At 42.0% G+C, this 21,983-nt stretch overlaps 2 protein-coding genes across 2 annotated transcripts; both read right to left on the bottom strand.

Annotated features, from left to right (window-relative positions):
• Window positions 1-3,975: 3,975 nt before the first annotated feature.
• On the bottom strand, window positions 3,976-13,885 carry LOC124262621. The gene is made up of 4 exons (XM_046697125.1): window positions 13,736-13,885; window positions 8,458-8,695; window positions 7,016-7,349; window positions 3,976-5,683 (listed from the first exon to the last, which is right to left on the bottom strand). Exons 2-4 carry the CDS (start codon window positions 8,683-8,685, stop codon window positions 5,154-5,156), a joined length of 1,092 nt encoding a protein of 363 aa, XP_046553081.1. The 5' UTR covers window positions 8,686-8,695; window positions 13,736-13,885; the 3' UTR covers window positions 3,976-5,153.
• A 4,671-nt stretch (window positions 13,886-18,556) lies between these two features.
• Window positions 18,557-21,632, bottom strand: LOC124262622 (ankyrin repeat domain-containing protein 50-like). Its single transcript, XM_046697126.1, has 2 exons — window positions 19,654-21,632; window positions 18,557-18,950 (listed from the first exon to the last, which is right to left on the bottom strand). Exons 1-2 carry the CDS (start codon window positions 20,922-20,924, stop codon window positions 18,557-18,559), a joined length of 1,665 nt encoding a protein of 554 aa, XP_046553082.1. The 5' UTR covers window positions 20,925-21,632.
• Between the last annotated feature and the right edge of the window lie 351 nt (window positions 21,633-21,983).

The raw sequence follows: 21,983 nt of genomic DNA, 5'->3' as shown, positions 1-21,983 counted from the left end.
AGTCAGTCAGTCCTGTTTCTCGATACCATCCACTATTATCTTAGTCAAAGCTAAAGTTCTGTAAAAGACCTTTCAAAATAGACTTCATCGTAAATGTCGCCGCTTTTGACACATTACAAAATTACGATTCGCGATTATTTGATGTATGTTATGAAATGTAACAATCGGATAGTTATTATTACTCGGAGTATTGAATTTCAACAATAACATGTTAATGATCACTGATGTAAGTTTTTCATGAAATCTCTGATAATAATTCTGAAACGCTGCCGACGAACCTACAATCGGATGGGATGTTTTCGAAAATACAGTAACACTAACGCCAGTGCGCTTTCCGCCATATTGGATAGTGTTAATAAAACCACGTTTCGCGAGGGCCAATATTGAGACGCCAATATACGTATACATCACGTATATTTCATATTCAGCAGCGACAAATGCATCACTGATTTCCTCATACATTTTAGTATCAAATAAGAAATGGTCTTTGTCACCATATTGGGTGTGAAAACGAACGCTGTTTGAAATAGACAAAGAAAAATTTAGACTGTACACTGTGTATCATTTTCTCAAATTTTCAGCCATCCATTCCTCTATTTGAAGCATGCATAGACTCAATACTTTTAGAATATGCATGGAAAGAGTATCTAGCAAGAAATAGCAAATTAAAAATAGATACAAATACAGTTATGCGATATGTTTATACGAAATTGTCAAAGTTTCTGTGCAGCGTGACGCCATAACTGACGCAAAATCACGCAGAACGACAACGGTAGTTATCGGCATTTCTGGCTTCTTTTCTTACTTAAAATGACAACGATAAAGACATAACAACAGACAGATAGTCAGAATCATTCTGATTACTTACATCACATATTCATGTACAAACGATCTCTGAATCAAGGGAAAGGTCCTCGCAAAATCCTGCGTACCCATGTCAGCAAAGCCGCCATTTGTAAGAAATCGGTCATAGGTAGTGATTTCATACGTCAACATTGTTGTACATATTTGGCAATTTCTTTGAGGTGAAGGTCGGTTGAATCAGAGTGGCCACAATCGCCATGTCCCACCGATTACACTTTCAGTATATTTTGCGTATCGTTTAGATATTTTTCATGAAACTAATTTCATTATCTACATTTAGTCATATCCGTTGATAGGGTTTACGGTTTTATTCTTTGAAAGTTTTTAGTTTTACGCCGCTTTTAGGAATATTCCAGCAATATCACGGTGGGGGACACCAGAAATGGGCTTAACACATTGTGCCCATGTGGGGAATCGAACCCGGGTTTTCGGCGTGACGAGCCAACGCTTAAACCACTAGGCTACCCCACCGCCCCTAATCCTTTACACAAGTGTTAGAGTGAGTGAGTTGGGATTTACAGTCACTTCGGCAATACTTCAGCCATATCGTGACTAAAACTAGTTCTACATTCATTATAAATACATATAATTTATAACACCCTGTCAGTGAAGGGTCCTAAAATTACTAGATTATCACAGATTTGTTAAAACTAAATTAGAATATCACACTAACATGTAACGGACAGGCCAGCATACTATGGACCGCGAGGACTTCCAATACGTGTGTGCATGACAATATAAAACTGAGTGAGTGTGAGTGAGTTTAGTTTTACGCCGCAGTCAGCAATATTCCAGCTATATGGCGGCGGTCTGTAAATAATCGAGTCTGGACCAGACAATCCAGTGATCAACAGCATGAGCATCGATCTGCGCAATTGGGAACCGATGACATGTGTCAACCAAGACAGCGAGCCTGACCACCCGATCCCGTTAGTCGCCTTTTACGACAAGCATAGCAACGTTCCAGTAATTTCTTTAGTACAAAGCAATGCCCTGGTTCAATTGCCCCATTCCACAAAATGAATGTCACCCATGGGTGGATGCAGTTAGTAGGCAACAGAAGACATACGGTACAACTTGACATATAGCTGTGGACGATTCCCAACTGTGAGTATTGGTTGTCACAGGCCCTCGTGTCTTTGAGAGGATTAAAGATTTTATATAAATATATAATAATTTGAGATGACCCCGACTCGAAATGATTCACAGTACAATACATTATGACAGGCCGGACACTTCGGTGCACCCTGACCAACTGCTTTGCCGATCACTTCGCAACCATCGCATGCAATTGATTAAAACTTAATGTAAACATAATCATGGATGATTGGCCTATCGAGCATCACTCATGACACCTACCAATTCTGTATTGTTATTTCTGCAAGTCGATTGAAACCCGATTTTGACTCTCAACTAAACGATCTTGACACAAATGGATGACGATACATCAGCACAAAACGGGGTGTGATCGAAGCAAGCCCATCGGTTCATCGGGGGTCATCTCAAAAACAATAGTATTTAAATCTTGAATCCTCGCATAGACACGAGGGCCTGTGGTGGTGGTCCGATTAATTGAAATAATCGGAGATTGGCCGCGGTGACTAAGCGACCAAGTAATCGATCAAGTTTTCGCATAATCGAACTCAAACAGTTTGGGGTCACTTGTTTGCATTAACAATATTTTTCACAAGGTTGGTTGAGTCTGTTACATTTCATAACCACTACAAGCTTGTTCCAAGTCATGCTTGAACTTATCTTAAAGACTCCTGGAAATTTATCTCCCTAACATACTAGTCATCCTTTAAAGATGAGAAATTTGTAAATGCATTTTGTGAAATTTGCACAAAAAACCCCCGAAAGAACTACATGTTTTTTCTTTATTTTTTTTGTGCATAATCAAACATAACCAGGAAAATTTGATGCATGACGCTTACCAATTATTTTCGATGATTGATCGGTTTGTAATGAACCAATCATCAATTATGAGAGTTTAACCAATTCCTAACACTAACTGTTAGACTGTTAAACACAGTTGCAGAAGCATAAAGATGGGGGAAAGATCTGGGTGAAGGGATCTTGTGCAGGGTGGTGGCTTGTCAATATCATCCTTAAACAAGGTACATTTCCTGGGGGCCGTAGAGGTGGTATTCTAGCCCAGTGTATTCCTAGTCCGCGAAGACCCGTGAGAAGCCCATATCTGGTGTCCCCCGCAGTAACATTGCTGGAATATTACTAAAAGCTGTGTAAAACCCAACTCACTCACTCACTCCTGCAGTCTTCGATGCATGAGCAATGGAATCACAGAGATGAAAGATTGATCCTGTGCAGGGATTGTAACTCCCGTCGTACAACTGATTGATCTGAGTCGGGTAAACTCGTCCCATAAACGGAATGTGGTGCTCTTTTGTACGTTGAAATGACTTGCAACTGCTGACCACACCCCCTCATGTCTTTGGATTGTGATTAAAATGATTAATTAAAATAATATATTGTTTTTGAGATGACCCCCGACTCGAAATGCTTCACAGTACAATACATCATGTCATAATGTATTAAACTGTGAAGCATTTCGAGTCGGGAGGTCATCTCAAATTTTTGTATATATTTTATACATTTTTTAATCCTCGCAAAGACACGAGGGCCTGTGCTGCTGACTGGACGAGTCAGCGTGAAGTCGTCATATGGCAGTACTGACCACTCCCAATAAGGCGACAACTTAACAGTAAGGCACAATGTTGATTGTTAACCATTTCTTGCCACTCACACTGCATATGCTTTCGTATTTAAATATTGCATCTGTAATGGGTGAGAGAGTGAGTTTAGTTTTACACCGCACACAGCAACATTCCAGCTATACGGCGGCTGTCTGTAAATAACCGAGTCTGGGCTAGACAATCCAGTGATCAACAGCATGTGCACCGATCTACGTAACTGGGATACGATGACATGTGTCAACCAAGTTAGCGAGTCTGACCACCGGATCCCGTCAGTAAGTGTGCGAGTTAAAATTTTAAGTCACATCGGCAGTATTTCAGCCATTTCCTGACTATATCAAGTTATAGATTAATAATAATTAAAGGTAAATTATATAAAAACTGTCAACGAAGGACAATAAAACAACCAGTTTATCACAAATATACATTCAAAACCAGTAATCAAATTTAAAACATTTTACCTATACATGGCAAGACAATATAATAGAGTGCCACCAACTGAAGGAAGACCACCATACTAGGGACCATGGGGACTTACAGTGCTTTTGCTTCCAGCATTGACCCTAGCTGGATTTACACCATACCTTCAGCTATTTGCAGTTTTTAACAATCTAGCCATAACTTACAATAACATGCATATTGCGGTTAAAACATTTAAATGTGCTTGCTTTAAATTAGTTTTGGGACTTCCGTACCCTCTCAGGAGGACAATCATTTTACAATACTTCAACCCCCTTCGAGGTTACAGCCCCTAACAATCGCAGTTACTAAACTAAACTACCAATCATACAATGACATATCTACAAAACATATCAATGAAATTGTTTTTCAATTAACTCTATCTCTTGTAAAAACTGAGTAAAACAATCGTAGTTAACACTACTAAAAAGATCCTTCAACGGTTTTACATCGAAATATTTTCCCTTGTGATGGAAAAATCAACACATGCATGACCGTAAATTATTTTTGCCACAAAGGATGCGAAATGGAGGATCTTCGCCTTTTAACAAATACTCTTCAGTATACCTGCTGTGACCGATGCGACATCGTCCACGATCCCGTTAGTCGTCTCTTACGACAAGCATGGGTTACTGAAGATCAATTCCAGTCATCGGTCAGAAAGTGGACAATTCGAAATGCAAGATCTGGATGGTTACATTCGAGTACTGAACACCTCAACCAGCGGAAATCTCCCAATACTTAACGACCCCATCTGCTTGAGCAATGTACAGTGTATGTTCCTGCACCCACAGTCCGCACGGCTTGGTCACTGTGTCCTCACCGTCCAACAGAACATTCACAGACTGTCCGGTGGAATCAAATCTCAGGACTCTGTTCGCACCCTCGTCCGCTACAAGTATGTCGCTTCCATGATGAACAATACCTCTCAGCCTGGAGCTACTGTTGTCAGCCAGTCGTACGCTGAAAACTTCCTGGCCGTCTCTAGAAAGACAAACCAAGGTGTTGCTCCGCCAATCTGACACTGTTATTGTAGAGAACACGGTAACTGCACTCGGGTTTTGAGTTGACCCAAGTCGGAACGTCTTAAGGACCTGTCCTTGAACGCTGATAACCTCAACAGACTGGGTCTCCTGGCAACAAGCAGCGACCTTCCCGTTGTCGACTACAGCGACTCCACAGTATTGTTCTGGGAGTCTGGAGAGTGCTCACCTCCACCATCCTGTTCACGTCAATGATGCTGAGAGTCTTCATATCCATGAAACTCACAATGACTTTCAGTTCATCGAATGCAGTGAATGAAACCGGTATGGCTCTAAGGTCCAGGGACCGTACAGATCTGTCGGAAAGGGACACGCTCTTTATGCTCTTGTTTGCCATGTCGAGAACCATGGCAACCTTTGCGTCCTGCACCGTCATCACGAGGATGTCAGTCAGCTCGGGGGTGTGAGCGTCCTGGGCCGTTCTTGTGTTTATTGACGTCAACGCTGCTGGAGACGTGGATGATTTGGGCAGTGGACAACGAGCAACCGGTTCCTGGGAGTTGGCTTGTTGAGGGCAGTCTTGGGGAGACAGGGGGTAGGGGCAGGATCTGGTGTCCGCACTATCGGCTCTCTGGTATACAGTCTTCACAGGTGTGTCTGCCTCTGAAATGTGGAACGTACGCTGGGTAAACATACAAACACGATTCTAAAAACCTATAACCGCATTGTTACCAATATAATTGCGACATTATGCCAATGATTAACGTTGTGTGTAGTGTTTCAGTGTTGTCACAACCCTAGTGTACAGTACACAAACTTGTGCACTTAAAAGAACCCACGAATCCGTTGGTATATGGCCAGATGGTGGCCACATGAATACGTGCAAACACCTAGTAAACTTGGACAAAGTACTGTGACTATGTGTCCCAGTTCACCCAGATGTGAATGGGTACCTCGTAAGGATGGGAACGCCGCAATAACTAGCTGCGCCTTGTGGCGAACAAGAGCAGAAGCTCAAACCAGTCGACCTCATGGACCACTCGGTCAAGATTAAAGGAATCCGACCGGCAGTCAACAATTAACCAGACAGGCAGCAGTGACTGACAGGGGTCAAGGTCATTTAGATACAGGTCAAGGTCGACCAAGTTTTGACCAACCAGCCAACAACGATGGTCTCCGTATTCCCTGTACCCAACAGGTGTCCCTGGCTCAGGGCCCCAAGCCATGACTCAAGCAAGACGACCACCTGACCGGGCTTACTCATTCACAGCTGGATGGACTGGGACACATAGTCACAGTATTTTGTCCAAGTTTACTGCTCGTTGCTGTACCCGAAACTAGGTGTTTGCACGTATTCATGTGGCCACCATCTGGTCATTTACCATTACGGATTCGTGGATTGTGCACTGTACACTTGGAGGTGTGACAACACTGAAAGAATCTGCACACAAAGTTGACTCCAAGGTTTTTACACCAGGTCAGAGGTGGACTCGATCCCGGCATCTCAAGCTCGCCGGATCACTAGCCTGGCGCCTTAGATAGCTCGCCCACCACGCCCCTAAGCCTGAATATTATCTTCATATATATTCAATAAGCAAAGCAATTATTAAAGGGATGGGAAGCCGGATCGAAGGTGGCGAGATTGAACAATAAAGCAACAACACCTGATTTAATTCTGAGATCAGCTGACCCGTGAAGATCCGGGGTAGAATAGGTCTTCAGCAACCCATGCTTGCCACAAATGGCGACTATTCTTGTCGTAAGAGGCGACTAACGGGATCGGGTTGTCAGGCTCGCTAAAATGGTTGACACGTGTCATATGTTCCCAATTGCGCAGATCGATGCTCATGCTGTTGATCACTGGGTTGTCTGGTCCAGACTCGATTATTTACAGAACGCCACCATATAGCTGGAATATTGCTGACTGTGGCGTAAAACTAAACTCACTTCACTCACTCTCTCACTGAGATTAGCTGCGACTGCTCCATCACTTACTTGGGAAGGTGTTAGCACGGACGAAAGGCGAACGGGCTTCGCGGGTATCTGTTTCCTGAATAGGGGTACTGATAGCCCGGTCAGGTGGTCGTCTTGCTTGAGTCATGGCTTGGGGCCCTGAGCCAGGGACACCTGTTGGGTACAGGGAATACGGGAGACCATCGTTGTTGGCTGGTTGGTCAAAACTTGGTCGACCTTGACCTGTTTCTAAATGACCTTGACCCCTGTCAGTCACTGCTGCCTGTCTGGTTAATTGTTGACTGCCGGTCGGATTCCTTTGACCTTGACCGAGTGGTCCAGGAGGTCGACTGGTTTGAACTTCTGCTCTTGTTCTCTGGACAAAGATATCAAATGATCTTATGTTTACATAGGGAATCCATACAGACACAGCGGACCCCTTTAACCTCAACAATTATATGGACATCCCCATTGAAGTCAGGTCCTGAATGTCAAAATATATAATCAAAGATGAATAGGTTCTCAAAAGTAGACCGTAAATCAAGCCTACTAGTTGTTCCTGACTCGTATGTTAATATTTTGGATTTACCGGACAATATTAGCATGATAACATGGGTCACGTTGCGTTTTTTCTTGCGATGTGTTGATTTTTTCGTTGACAGGGGTTGGATTAGTTGCAAGGAAGATAGTAATTACTGAGTGAGTGAGTTAATATGTAGGGTGACATCGGTCATATCATGAGTATATGAGTCATTCTCAAAAGTTGCAGCTATTTGGCGTACGAAAGAGCAAGTAATTGAAATGCAAAATCGTCAATCTTTATTGTCACAAATGGTAAGCTACATTGTTCAGGTTCACTTATCAATAGTATTTGAGGCTTAATTATGTCCAGTATTTTAATGAAGAGTAATGAAACTAATTAGGGCGAAGACACAATGTCTTTCCTGTAACAACAGTAATATCCGTATTTTTCTTAAATATACATTGATATGTAAAGATATTGTAAAGACTTCCTCATGTGTTATTTTGTTACTCACACTTTATAAAATCAGTTCTAAAATTGTATGTTTATTAAATAAACCTGTTCTACACTGTGTCAGTTGAAAAAGGGAAATGTGTTAGTACTTTGCAATACTCTTGATTCCTTTCAACTGTCTCCCTGTATGCATAAAGATAAATACATTTAGACTATTAAAAGGTATAATAATAGTATTATATTATTTGCATTATTGAAATGGACAGTAAACTAGTATCACAGATGCAATGTTAAAACTAGCAGGTGAACAGAAAAAGGATATCATTAAAGTGATATTTTTTGATTAAAACAGACTATAGATCCCCTACAACTGAAAGTAGATCTGCCTCACAGAGACTGTTTTAGTTTTATGTTTCCACTTATGTGTCTGCAAAGCAAGAGATTTTTAAGACTAAACAAGGAATATGAACACATTAAACGCCTTAAAAGAACATTCCTCCGCACGCACCTGCTCTGTTTCCTGTTGTTGAGGAGCTGGCTGTTGTTCCTCCGCTGCCGACGCAGCTGCTCCAGACTCCGCGCCGACGACGATGCTGTAGTTGACGTTGATGCGGGTACCAGCGGGGAGGTTCTGAGGCAGTTGCGGAAAGCCCTGATGCACTACGGTGATGTTGTTGTGGTCACCGACAGCAACTGCCTGTCCGCTCACTGCCGACGTCTCCGAAGCTTCCGCCATATCCTGGAACCTATTTTTGAGAAAGACTGACTGACTGACTGACTGACTGACTGAGTTTGGTTTTACGCCGCTTTTAGCAATATTCCAGCAACATCACGGCGGGAGACACCAGAAATGGGCTTCACACATTGTGCCCATGTGGGGATTCGAACCCAGGTCTTCGGCGTGACGAACCAACGCCTTAACCATTAGGCTACCCCACGCCCCTTTTGAGAAAGAGTGAGTGAGTGAGTGAGTTAAGATTTAAAGTCACATCGGCATTATTTCAGCCATATCGTGACTAAAACTAGTTTTAAATTCATAATGCATACATATAATATATAAAACCCTGTCAAAGAAGGACAGTATATGTACTAGATTATCAGAAAATGAGTTAGAACTAGCTAGCATATATCTTTAAAGGTAGAAAACATTCTTTGGTCTATACAATGTGAAAATGGGCTATTGATCTCCAACAACTGAATGAGAGATAGAGAAGTTCGCTATGTTCACAAGGGCGTTTTAGCAATCTCTTTCTTTTAAGGTATGTGTACTTTCACACTACGACCACCTGTGTTATAACAAATCCTTCTTTTCTTTATAATAAGCCAGATATTTGCTACATTTCCGTATTAACAAGAAATTAAATCTGATCTTAATGCGCCTTCGTACAAGTCAAATTAGTAGTAAGACAAGGATGATTCTTGACCCTGCTTTTCTTTCGGGGTTTTTTAATACGGAAACATTGTCATTAGGGATTCAGTTACATTCAGACACAATCGGACCTGTATTTAACATGGAAGGCCGGTCTTTAAAATGTTCGATACCAGCTTTAGTCCAGTTTTATTATAGCAGCAGTTTGGGGATTAAACATGTTCCCAACAGACTATAGGGGCATTATACATGTTCCCGACAGGCTATAGGGGATTATACATGTTCCCAACAGACTATAGGGGATTATACATGTTCCCAACAGACTATAGGGAGATTATACATGTTCCCGACAGACTATAGGGGATTATACATGTTCCCAACAGACTATAGGGGATTATACATGTTCCCGAACAGACTCTAGGGGATTATACATGTTCCCGACAGACTATAGGGGATTATACATGTTCCCAACAGACTATAGGGAGATTATACATGTTCCCGACAGACTATAGGGGATTATACATGTTCCCAACAGACTATAGGGGATTATACATGTTCCGAACAGACTCTAGGGGATTATACATGTTCCCGACAGACTATAGGGGATTATACATGTTCCCAACAGACTATAGGAAGATTATACATGTCCCCCGACAGACTATAGGGGATAATACATGTTCCCAACAGACTATAGGGGATTATACATGTTCCCCGACAGACTATAGGGGATTATACATGTTCCCTGACAGACTATAGGGGATTATACATGTTCCCAACAGAGCATAGGGGATTATACATGTTACCAACAGAATGTAGGGGATTATACATGTTCCCGTCTGACTATACGGTGATTATACATGTTCCCAACAGACAATAGGGGATTATACATGTTCCCAACAGACTATATGGGGATTATACATGTTCCCGACATACTATAGGGGATTATACATGTTCCCAACTGACTATAGGGGTATATACATGTTCCCAACAGACTATAGGGGGATTATACATGTTCCCAACAGACTATAGGGGGATTATACATGTTCCCAACAGACTATAGGGGGATTATACATGTTCCCAACAGACTATAGGGGGATTATACATGTTCCCAACAGACTATAGGGGGATTATACATGTTCCCGACAGACTATAGGGGATTATACATGTTCCCCGACAGACTATAGGGGATTATACATGTTCCCGACAGACTATAGGGGATTATACATGTTCCCAACAGACTATAGGGGATTATACATGTTCCCGACAGACTATAGGGGATTATACATGTTCCCAACAGACTATAGGGGATTATACATGTTCCCGACAGACTATAGGGGGATTATACATGTTCCCAACAGACTATAGGGGGATTATACATGTTCCCGACAGACTATAGGGGGATTATACATGTTCCCGACAGACTATAGGGGGATTATACATGTTCCCAACAGACTATAGGGGGATTATACATGTTCCCAACAGACTATAGGGGGATTATACATGTTCCCAACAGACTATAGGGGATTATACATGTTCCCGACAGACTCTAGGGGATTATACATGTTCCCAACAGACTATAGGGGATTATACATGTTCCCAACAGACTATAGGGGGATTATACATGTTCCCGACAGACTATAGGGGGATTATACATGTTCCCAACAGACTATATGGGGATTATACATGTTCCCAACAGACTATATGGGGTATATACATGTTCCCAACAGACTATAGGGGGATTATACATGTTCCCAACAGACTATAGGGGGATTATACATGTTCCCAACAGACTATATGGGGTATATACATGTTCCCAACAGACTATATGGGGATTATACATGTTCCCAACAGACTATAGGGGATTATACATGTTCCGAACAGACTATAAGGAGATTATACATGTTTGATGTCATTAACACAGTACGTCTATATTCATGCAGCAGCTTCCGTGGTGTGGGTGAGTGACTTTTTGGTTTTACTCCGCTTTTAGCAATATTCAAGCAATATCACGGCGGGGACACACCTTGTACCCATGCAGGGAATCGAATCCAGCGTGACGAGCCAACGCTTTGACCACTAGGCTACCCCTCCGTTGTGTCAAACCTAGTACCTAATACATCTTATATATACTGACGATACCCATTAACCATTTCTGCCAAGATGAAAAAAAAATACTGGATTAAAGTAGCTAAAATGCCCGTAACAACCACATTATATTACCCTGACGATCAAAAAGTGCAACCTTGGCATCGTCTGTTGAGCATGAATTATGGTTCATATGTTTATAGACATGATACCAGATAATTTCATGGATGCTTTTACTCTGAACTGACAAATGTTGGGTCATTCAAAACTGACATTGTTCTCCCTCGATGAACCCATTCCGATTTAAAGCAATCGTTTTACTGAAAGCAATACTTACTTTATGTATCAAATAAATCCTTTGCATTTGCAAGAATCAGGCACATAAACACTTTACTGAGATGGGAGATATCTTAAGAGAAAGCTGAACGTGTCAGTTTTGTGATATAAACACTCGAGTCCTTATTAATATGTCAGTTGTATGCTGATTTTAAAGGGCTGTACACTAATACATGTCATAATCGTAATCCAGTCCAGTAATGTGTGTCTGTAATGCCATGTAACACAGTACGGTAAACAAATATACATCAATGCAGGTATTGGATGCTTTAAGTGTAATTGCAAATACAGTCGTATATGCTGAATGAACCTAAGTGTCCTCTCGGTTATATAAATATATATACTGGACAAAAATAGTTAGGGATATATGTACATTTTGAAATTATGAATAATGATCTATGTATATTCATTGACACACTGATACAATATCAATCATAAAACCAATATCCCTAACTTATTTTGTCCAGTATATACTGATTTGCTTGATTTAGTCTCGCTGCAACGTCATGGATTGATCACAAAAATGATCTTAAGACCTGGTCCGGACATGACTGTGTGCAGGCCGTCGTTATATAGCATAAATTTCGTGACGTATAACATTACACAGCAGTGAGTGAGTGAGTGAGTGAGTGAGTGAGTGGCTGAGTGAGGTTTTGCGTCGCTTTTAGCACTATTCCAGCAATATCACGCCTGGTCTTCGACGACGCTTTAAACTAGGCTACTAGGCTATGCCCCCGCCGCAACCAACAACAACAACAACAACAACAAACACAAAAAAATGATGATCATATATCTCATGATAAGTATTGATACTGTGGACTTTGTCTTCTCTTGCCTGTAAAGGTCGTCGGAACATTGCTGCTGGTAAACCATACCTTAACTTGACAGCAAATGTTGGCCTGTGTCAGTAGTGATTGACAAGTACTTGATGCTTATACACACAGACACTTAAAATAACTTCTAACATGTATCTAAGTACACACCCAGTACGCTATGATACGACAGGACAGAGTACCTGTGTTTATGGCTGGCGAAATCAACACCCTATAAATCTGAGGGTACAAACCCAGCCGTCTGACCTAAAAATAGCTATGTCATTGTTATGTTACCGCAGTCGAGCGTAACCCGTCAAAGTAGGTCACAAGTTGTTTGTTGATAAGGACGAAGTAACTATAACTAGACTTGAAGCTGTGTTACGTGGAAGGCAGTCGATGTCTCTGTAGGCTATAAATAACTATTGCAGTAGCGTGGTATTTCAAGATACCCGTTGTTATGGAAACACGTTGAATTTGTTTGATTCCTGAGTTTAAGTGAGTGAATGAGGGAGTCAGAAGTTTACATCACAACGGCAATATTTCAGTCATATCGTGACGATAGAAATTAATGAAATAAGAATAAACCTTACAATATTTTATGAAAAGCTGTAACGTAAGGACAGTTCAGCAAGTAGATTATCTCTTCTTTTAACACGAGCGTGACAAAACTTGAACTATGGATTGACAAGCAATCTATAAAAAGGGGCAAAGGATCGCTAGTTAGTTAAACGACAGTTTGTCGAGTAGATCCGGAGACGCTATAGGATATGTTCGCCACGCTAACCCCAGCCTAACCCTTGCCCTACCCGAAACACGTGTTTGATTATTAGAGGAAAGGATTATTGGAAAACATGGTAAAATAGTCACAAAATAAGGTGGCCAACATAAACTATAATTGCATCGCCACCAATCCCCAATACACACACACACAGACGCACGCACACAAGCACAACACCAATAACCTTACACGCAGAGATGTCCCTGTATCAATGCTAACTCATTCCTATGACGGAATAAGGGCCAGGACACCACCTTGTCACTCCACAGGTCGTTCTGACTGCGCAGGTTACTATGGCCCAGTTGAAATAGTAATCGATACGATCAAAGAAACTAAACGCTAGCCACCGGTGTTGTACTAGACATGATGCAGGTACAATGTTTACTATGTAAGATCAACGTACCTCGGAGACTGGTGCTTCCCTTGACAAAGTATCCAAGTAAATGTTGACGAGAAAATCCGAGGCGTTCGGGGAAAATCCAGTGGGGATTCCCCTTAAATCCATCCAACCAATCGGATTTGATGATATCACACCTGAAACCTAAATTGGTTTTACAAACTGGTTTCCAAGTATAACTAACCGGTTTATGCGAGTGAGTCTGCTCTCCTTCTATGACGAAACCGGTTTACACCGGTCTGTCTGTGTCCTCGGGTCACTGGAGCTGTTGTATGCTACGGAATGTACTGTTGCTGGGCAAATAGCGCTGTCGGCGACACAACACGCCGCCTCGCACAGCACATATTGTGCACATATCTTAGATAGTAATAATAATAATAATAATTTACAGAGACTGTCCAACACCTTGTCAGTGGGCGCCCTTCCTTGGCACAAACAGCATACCTTAAACGACATGATGGCATGCTTCGTTGTTTCTACTGTCGTCTTCGCCATGCCTGTGGCTTTGACTCTGAGGTCCATCCATGGTACAACCCTGAACATGTCCAGTGCGTCATGGAAAATGATGCTTTCAAACTTCAGTGGAATAGGCCCATATACAGCCTGAAAAGTATTCCATCCATCAAACGTGATCTTGTCCTTCTTGATAAAGCCAGTGAATTTATTTACATCATTGAGTTTTCTGACCCTTTTGACAGCAACGTCATTGGCAAGATTCAGGAAAAGCATGCTAAATAAGCGGACCTCGCCCTGACGAACACCACCTAGGCAGCTGGCGTTCATATCGCGATGAACGTGCTGTCGCCTGATTACATTGTCAATTGATCAGAGTGTTACAACACTATATATTTTGGAATCTTTTCATTTCTAAAACTATTATCATTATGTTTTACAGATTAAGATGCCGCATACTGTCAGTATTTGATATTGTCCAATACACGACATACAATGTTAAATCTCGATTTGAGAGTCTAAAACGTTACATCCCGAACTTTTGATGAAGTAAGGGCTTGGTCACAAAAATCTTACCATCTACCGTCTTACTGTCAACACAGACAGGGCCACCACCACGCCTCTCCACACACCGGGTGTTCGATTTACAGTTCAGCATGGAACACGCACCTGCTTGAAACTAAACAAAACATATCATAAAACGTCTCCCTCTAATGATGTAGTCAAAACACTATATGTTCAATTTATAGTTCTATCAGGAGTACGCACCTGCTAAATACTACAACAAACAAAGCACAAAACTCCAATTCCTTTGCTATGTTGTTCTATTCAGTCCTTTGGTGAGCGTGGCTCTTAAGATAGGTGACAAATGAAATAACTTGGTTTGTCATATGGCTTCTATGTATTACCTAATCTCTTTGTGAAAAGGGAGTATTTGAATATGGCATGCAATGCAGACTATCATGGCTTGTATATTTTATTTTACATATATGAAGTTCAAAATAATCATTGAATCAATCATAATGATCTATATTCATAGTTTAACACCAACTTTACCACTTAATTTCCTATAGCGTATAACATGAATTCGGCATAATGAAATTGTTTGCTTCTGCACATTGATGCATTGATGTTCAATATGATATAAAATATCTTACTTGGTTTCCTTGTTTTGAGTAGAGAATGTATCCCTCCTTCTCTGTCCAACCTGTTGCAGTCTTGGATGACAGCTGACACTCAAGCTCGTCAATGTTGTATGCAATACTCAAACAGCCTCCTCTTTCAGTACATTTTAGTTTACACAACTTGATTCCAATACCATAGACACTTACCACTTCCGCCATTTGTCCACATGAGTGGTAGATTGTAAGGAACAGAAATAGAAGTATCATCTTCCATAAGGGTCCAAGGTTCGTGCCAGCAAGTTTCAGCAATGTGCCAGAACACTTTGGGTGACCGAATAGAATCATGGCCTTCATCTGAAATGTTCTTCAGTTTCTGAATGTACTGGAGCTTCTTGGATGCCTTGATGGACGTGAGTGTAGTGGATTTGACGTAATGATTTGACAGTAGCTGCCTTTGTACAGGACGATCCGATCCCACATATACACATGAAAACAAATAGTATATTTTTTATCCCTGTAAAGCTGTTCATATTCACAGCATAACTCTATCTGTTTTGACCCTTATGGCGCACCATACATTAATTAGAGATCTGCACGAGCTCCAACCTGAGGCCAGCATCACGGCACTGTTGGACGAATTTGTTTCATGCTTTCATAGGCTGTTGATTTTGTTTTTAGAAAATACTACTTAAAACCGAAATCAAAAGCCTTTAGATGGAGCATCTCTTGCAGAAGATAGTCAGCAAAGGTAATGCCCTAGCCACACACAGCATATGACGAAGACACTGATACTAAGTTCTCCATATGAATATTCTCTCCTGTGTAATTTACTTGAAATACATTATTTGTGGGAGAATAATTAAGATTTTAGGCATGATTCTAAAGCGCGCCTATATGAAGTAAAAGGTGAAAACTTTGTTTTTAGTGATTACACGCCCCAAAATGCAAAACCTTTATGATCTAAACTTGTGTTCAAAAGAAAGTATACAGTGTGTTTGACCAAACTTGAAAACAAAAGGATATGATAATAAACATCTGTTTGATTTAAATTCTACAGCCAATGAACACAATTTCATTTTATACAAAGTCGCAAGTACCATTTGATTAACACTGAAACACACGTGGTATCATTGTCTGGACGTTTGCACAATTCAACAAGGCGTGGTTTATGCACAATGTCATTAAATGTTGAATCAATAGTGACTGTGACCACCACTGACTTCAATGCACGCCAAAACGCATTAATGATGTAAGAAGACGAATGACGTGGGAGACATTGGTCCAGTTGTTGAGCGATGACAGAAGGCGCTTGTAGTCTTCTGATTTGTCGATCCAGGTAGTCCCAGAAGTGTTCTATCGGATTCACTAAAAGGAAAGGTTCCCTTCAGTGTGAACCAAGAAGTTCTTGGCCTATCACCTTTGAACTTAGTCAGTTCCTCCTAAACCTAAAACCATGCAGTCACGCAAAAAATATTCTTCTTCTTCCTGACCACGGACGTCTGCTAGCAGCTAGGATGGCTGGAGAAACTAAATAGATGTTGGGTATTTCTCACTCTGATGAATGAAGTGGAACATGAAACATTATGCTGATCGTGGCCTCATTGAACATCAGTCCAGAAAGACAAGATATTTACCACAATTACTACTACCACTACTATTAGTAGTATTTCTCGTGCTACTGAAACTTCTCGATTGATACTCCTACTACAACTACTACTACAGTTTCCTCTACTGCTTCTGCTACTACTACAGTTTCCTCTACTGCTTCTGCTACTACTCGGCGGTGGGATAATGATTAAAGCGTTGGGTCGTCACGCCGAAGACCCGGGTTCGATTCCCTATAGGGTTCAATGTGTGAAGCCCATTTCTGGTGTCCCCCGCAGTGATGTTGCTGGAATATTGCTAAAAGCGGCGTAAAACCAAACTCTGTCAGTCAGTCAGTCTGCTACTACTACAGTTTTCATTACTGCTACTACTACTACTGTTTCCTCCACTACTACTGGTACTACTACAATTCCCTCTACTACTACAGTTTCCTCTACTACTACAGTTTCCTCTACTACTACTACTACAACTACTACTACAGTTTCCCTTACTGCTACTGGTACTACTACAGTTTCCTCTACTACTGCTGCTGCTACTACAGTTTCCTTTACTACTACTACTACTACTACAGTTTCCTCTACTACTGCTGCTGCTACTACAGTTTCCTTTACTACTACTACTACTACTACAGTTTCCTTTACTACTACAGTTTCCTTTACTACTGCTACTACTACTACAGTTTCCTTTACTACTACTGGTACTACTACGGTTTCCTACTACTGCTGCTACTACTACAGTTTCCTCTTACCTGCTACTACTACAGTTTCCTCTACTACTACAGTTTCCTTTACTGCTACTACTACAACTACTACTACAGTTTCCTTTACTGCTACTGGTACTACTACAGTTTCCTCTACTACTGCTGCTACTACTACAGTTTCCTCTACTACTACTGTACTACTACAGTTTCCTCTACTACTGCTGCTACTACTACAGTTTCCTCTACTACTACTGTACTACTACAGTTTCCTCTACTACTACTGGTACTACTACAGTTTCCTCTACTACTGCTGCTACTACTACAGTTTCCTCTACTACTACTGTACTACTACAGTTTCCTCTACTACTACTGCTACTACTACAGTTTCCTCTACTACTACTGTACTACTACAGTTTCCTCTACTACTACTGGTACTACTACAGTTTCCTTTACTACTACAGTTTCCTTTACTACTGCTGGTACTACTACAGTTTCCTTTACTACTACAGTTTCCTCTATAACTGCTGCTGCTGCTTACGGTTTCGCTTTATACAATACTGCTGCTACTACAGTTTCCTCTACTCACTACTCACTACTACTACGGTTTCCTCTACTACTGTACTACTCACCAGTTTCCTTCTGCTACTACTACTGCTGCTACTACGGTTTCCTCTACTACTACACTGCTACTACTACGGTTTCCTCTACTAATTGCTGTACTACTACAGTTCCTCTACTAACTGCTGCTACTACTACAGTTTTTTCCCTACTCTACTACTGCTACTACTACAGTTTCCTCTACTACCACTGCTACTACTACTACAGTTTCCTTTACTACTGCTGGCTACTTCACTACTACTGGTTTCCTTTACTACTGCTACTGCTGCTACTACAGTTTCGCTTTACTACTACGGTTTCCTTTTCTTTCCTTCTTTCCTCCTACCACTACAGTTTCCTTTCCTGGTTTTCCTCACTACTACTGGTTTCCTTACTTTCAGTTTCTTTCTTCTGGTTTCCTTCTTTCCTTTCCTGGTTTCCTTTACTGCTAGGTTCCTTCACCTGGGTTTCCTTTCCTGGTTTCCTTCTACTACTACAGTTTCCTTTTCCGGTTCCTTTTCCTGGTTTCCTTCCTGCTGGGTTTCCTGCTGGGTTCCTTCCTTCCTTTCCTTCTGGGTTCCTCCTGGTTTGCTGGGTTCCTTCCTGGTTTCTGGGTTTCCTTCCTGGTTTTCTGGTTTTTTCTTCCTGGTTTTCCTTCCTGGTTTCCTCACTGGGTTCTGGTTTCCTTCTGTTCTTTCCTTCCTTCCTGGTTTCCTTCTCCTTTTTCGGTTTTCTGGGTTTCCTGGGTTTTCACTGGTTTTTCTGGTTCCTGCTTTCCTGGGTTTCCTGTTTTTTTTCCTGCTGGTTTCCTGGTTCCGTTTTCCTTCCTGGGTTGTGGGTCAGTGCTGGTTTGTGTGTGCTTTCTGGGTTTGGGTTGGTCCTGGGTTCGGGATCAGGGATCGTGTTCAGTGTGGCTTCAGTTCTTTGGTCTTGTGGTTGTTCCTGTGTGCTGTCGTTCGTTCCTGGCCTGGTCTGCCTGGTCCTTCAGTTCAGGCTGCTGTGTTCAGATGTGTTTGCTCCTTCTGGGTTGGTCAGTCTTGTGTAGTTTCAGATTTCCTTGTGGGTTTCCAGTATGTTCTTCCTGTGTTCTTGTGTTCGATTCTCGATTGTTCTCGTGTGACAGGTGATCGTTGCTCGTCTTTTGTCATTTCATTGTGTGGCCTGTTGGTCGGGGTCCACCTCCTCCATTGAGGAGATCCGTCTTCATCTTCATCTGGTCCTTCATTCTTCATCAGTCTTTATGTGATTCCTGGTGTCCTTCCTTCCATTTTTATTTGTGTCGTTGTCCATGTTTGTCGGGTTCCGCTCCATGTTTTCTGGTCAGTTCCACTTCCATGTTTTGGTGCTCCATCCTTCCTCCTTCCATCTGGGTCCTTCCACTTCCGTTCGTTCGGCTCCTCGGTGTCGGGTCTTCGGTCCATGTTTGTCAGTTAGTAGTCAGAAACCTCTTTTTGGGTCCATGTTTCCTGGTCAGTTCCACCACTTCCTTACCTCTTTCTGCTGCTCCCATCACAGGTCTCTTTTCCTCCCTTTCCGGGCTGTTTATGTCCACCGACTTCATAGAGAGGACATACTTCACGACATCAAAATGTCCTTCTTTACAGGCACGGTGAAGGGTGTTGTCCCCATGTTTATCAGTTAGTAACAGATTAGCTCCATGTTTTACGAGTAGTTCCACCACTTCCTTATGACCTTTTTCTGCTGGTATCATCACAAGTCTCCTTCCCTCCCACCCCCTGCTGTTTATGTCTACCGAGTTCAGAGAGAGGACATATTTCACGACATCAAAATGTCCTTCTTTACAGGCACGGTGAAGGATGTTGTCCCCATGTTTATCAGTTAGTAACAGATTAGCTCCATGTTTTACGAGTAGTTCCACCACTTCCTTATGGCCACTTTCTGCTGCTATCATCACTGGTGTCCTCTTCATGTATCCCCTTCTGTTAATGTCAACCGAGTTCAGTGAGAGGACATATTCCACTACACCAAATTGTCCGTTGGAACAGGCCAGGTGAAGGATGTTGCTTCCCGATTTTTCACTGATTGAGAGATCAGCTCCATGTTTTACCAGTAATTCGACCACTTCTTTATGTCCCTTTACTGCTGCTGCCATCACTGGTGTCCTCTTCTTCCATCCCCTGCTGTCTATGTCCACTTCGTTCAGTGAGAGGACATATTTCACTACATCAAATTGTCCGCTGGAACAGGCATAGTGAAGGATGTTGCTTCCCGATTTTCCATTTAGTGACAGATCAGCTCCAAATTTTACCAATAATTCCACCACTCCCTTATGTCCCTCTTCTCCTGCTACCATCACTGGCGTCTTCTTGCCATATCCTCGACTGTTGATGTCAACCATTTCCTGTGAGAGGATGTACTTCACCACCTTCACATCTCCTCCACGACAGGCGCAGTGAAGGATGTTGTCACCTGCTTCATCAAGTAGTGATACGTCAGCTTCTTTGTCCACAAGCAACTCCACCATGTCTTTGTGACCGTTTGCTGCTGCCAGCATCACAGCTGTTCTCCCGCACTGTACTGTATCATTGATATCCAACATGTTCTGAGAGAGGACATACTTCACCACATCTACGTCTCCGCCCAGACAGGCTGAGTAAAGGATGTTGATGCCGAATCTATCGACCAGTGATACGTTAGCCCCTTTACTTACAAGCAACTCCACGACTTCACTATGTCCCCCACAGGCTGCCCACATCACCGGTGTTCTACCAATCCATTCTTGACAATTCACGTCCACCTGTCCCTGTGACAATAGGAATTTCACCCTTGACAGTTCCCCGGTCTTTGAGGCGGTATGAAGGTCACATAGTGGTGGAGCTGAAACACAAAGTTAAACTCTATACACATCTTGGACGGCAGTTTTGAAAGGTTACATTCAAAGATGTAGGACATCATATTATATGCCGAATGAGAAGACGTGAGTGTTTCATTAGGTTGACATTTATGATAAATAAACCTAACTGAAAAAATCTCATTTGACAGATGAAGATAACAAGCATTGAGTGAGTGAGTTTAGTTTTACTCCACTTTTAGCAATATTCAAGCAATATCACGGCGGCGGACACCAGAAATGGGTTTCAGACATTGTACCAATGTGGGAAATCAAACCCGGGCCAGATAGCAAGCAGATGAGCCACGAGCTGTTGTAACGGTACCTAACGCGCAGTATCAGCAGTTGGGTTTATCAAGTTATTCAAGTACCTCTACTATTTGCATTTCATGTGACCCGTGTAGATCCGGGGCAGAATTGATCTTTCTGAACGGATGCTTGTCATAAAAGTCGATTAGGATCGGGTGGGCAGGCTCACCGACAAGGCTTGGCACAATGTCATCGTATCCCAATTGCGCATACCGATGCTCATGCTTTTGACCACTGGGTTGCCTGGCCCAAACTCGATTATGTACAGACCTCCCTCATATAGCTGGAATATTGCTGATAGCGGCGTAAACCTAAAATCACTCACTCACTCACCTACTGCATGAGTTGTATTGTTCTGTATAATAATTCATGACAAAGGCAACTGTGACACAAGTAACGAACCATCGTGTGAATGTACTGTACAGTGCAAACAACACAGCGTGTCAGGGCATACTTACTATTTGCAGACGTTATGCACAGCTATGACATATGTCCACATATACCATGCCTTCATTCAAAAACGGATTACCCTCGACCAACTACTGATAATACACGAATTTATGCTAAATAAGTCCTTTACTGTTTAAACTTTCAAATATTTATCCCTTGTGATGG

Source organism: Haliotis rubra, unplaced genomic scaffold (assembly GCF_003918875.1).
Source record: "Haliotis rubra isolate DU_JTF1 unplaced genomic scaffold, ASM391887v1 Scf848, whole genome shotgun sequence".
NCBI lineage: Eukaryota > Metazoa > Mollusca > Gastropoda > Lepetellida > Haliotidae > Haliotis > Haliotis rubra.
The sequence above is the reverse complement of the archived record's forward strand: the minus strand, read 5'-3'. Positions and strand labels throughout refer to the sequence as shown.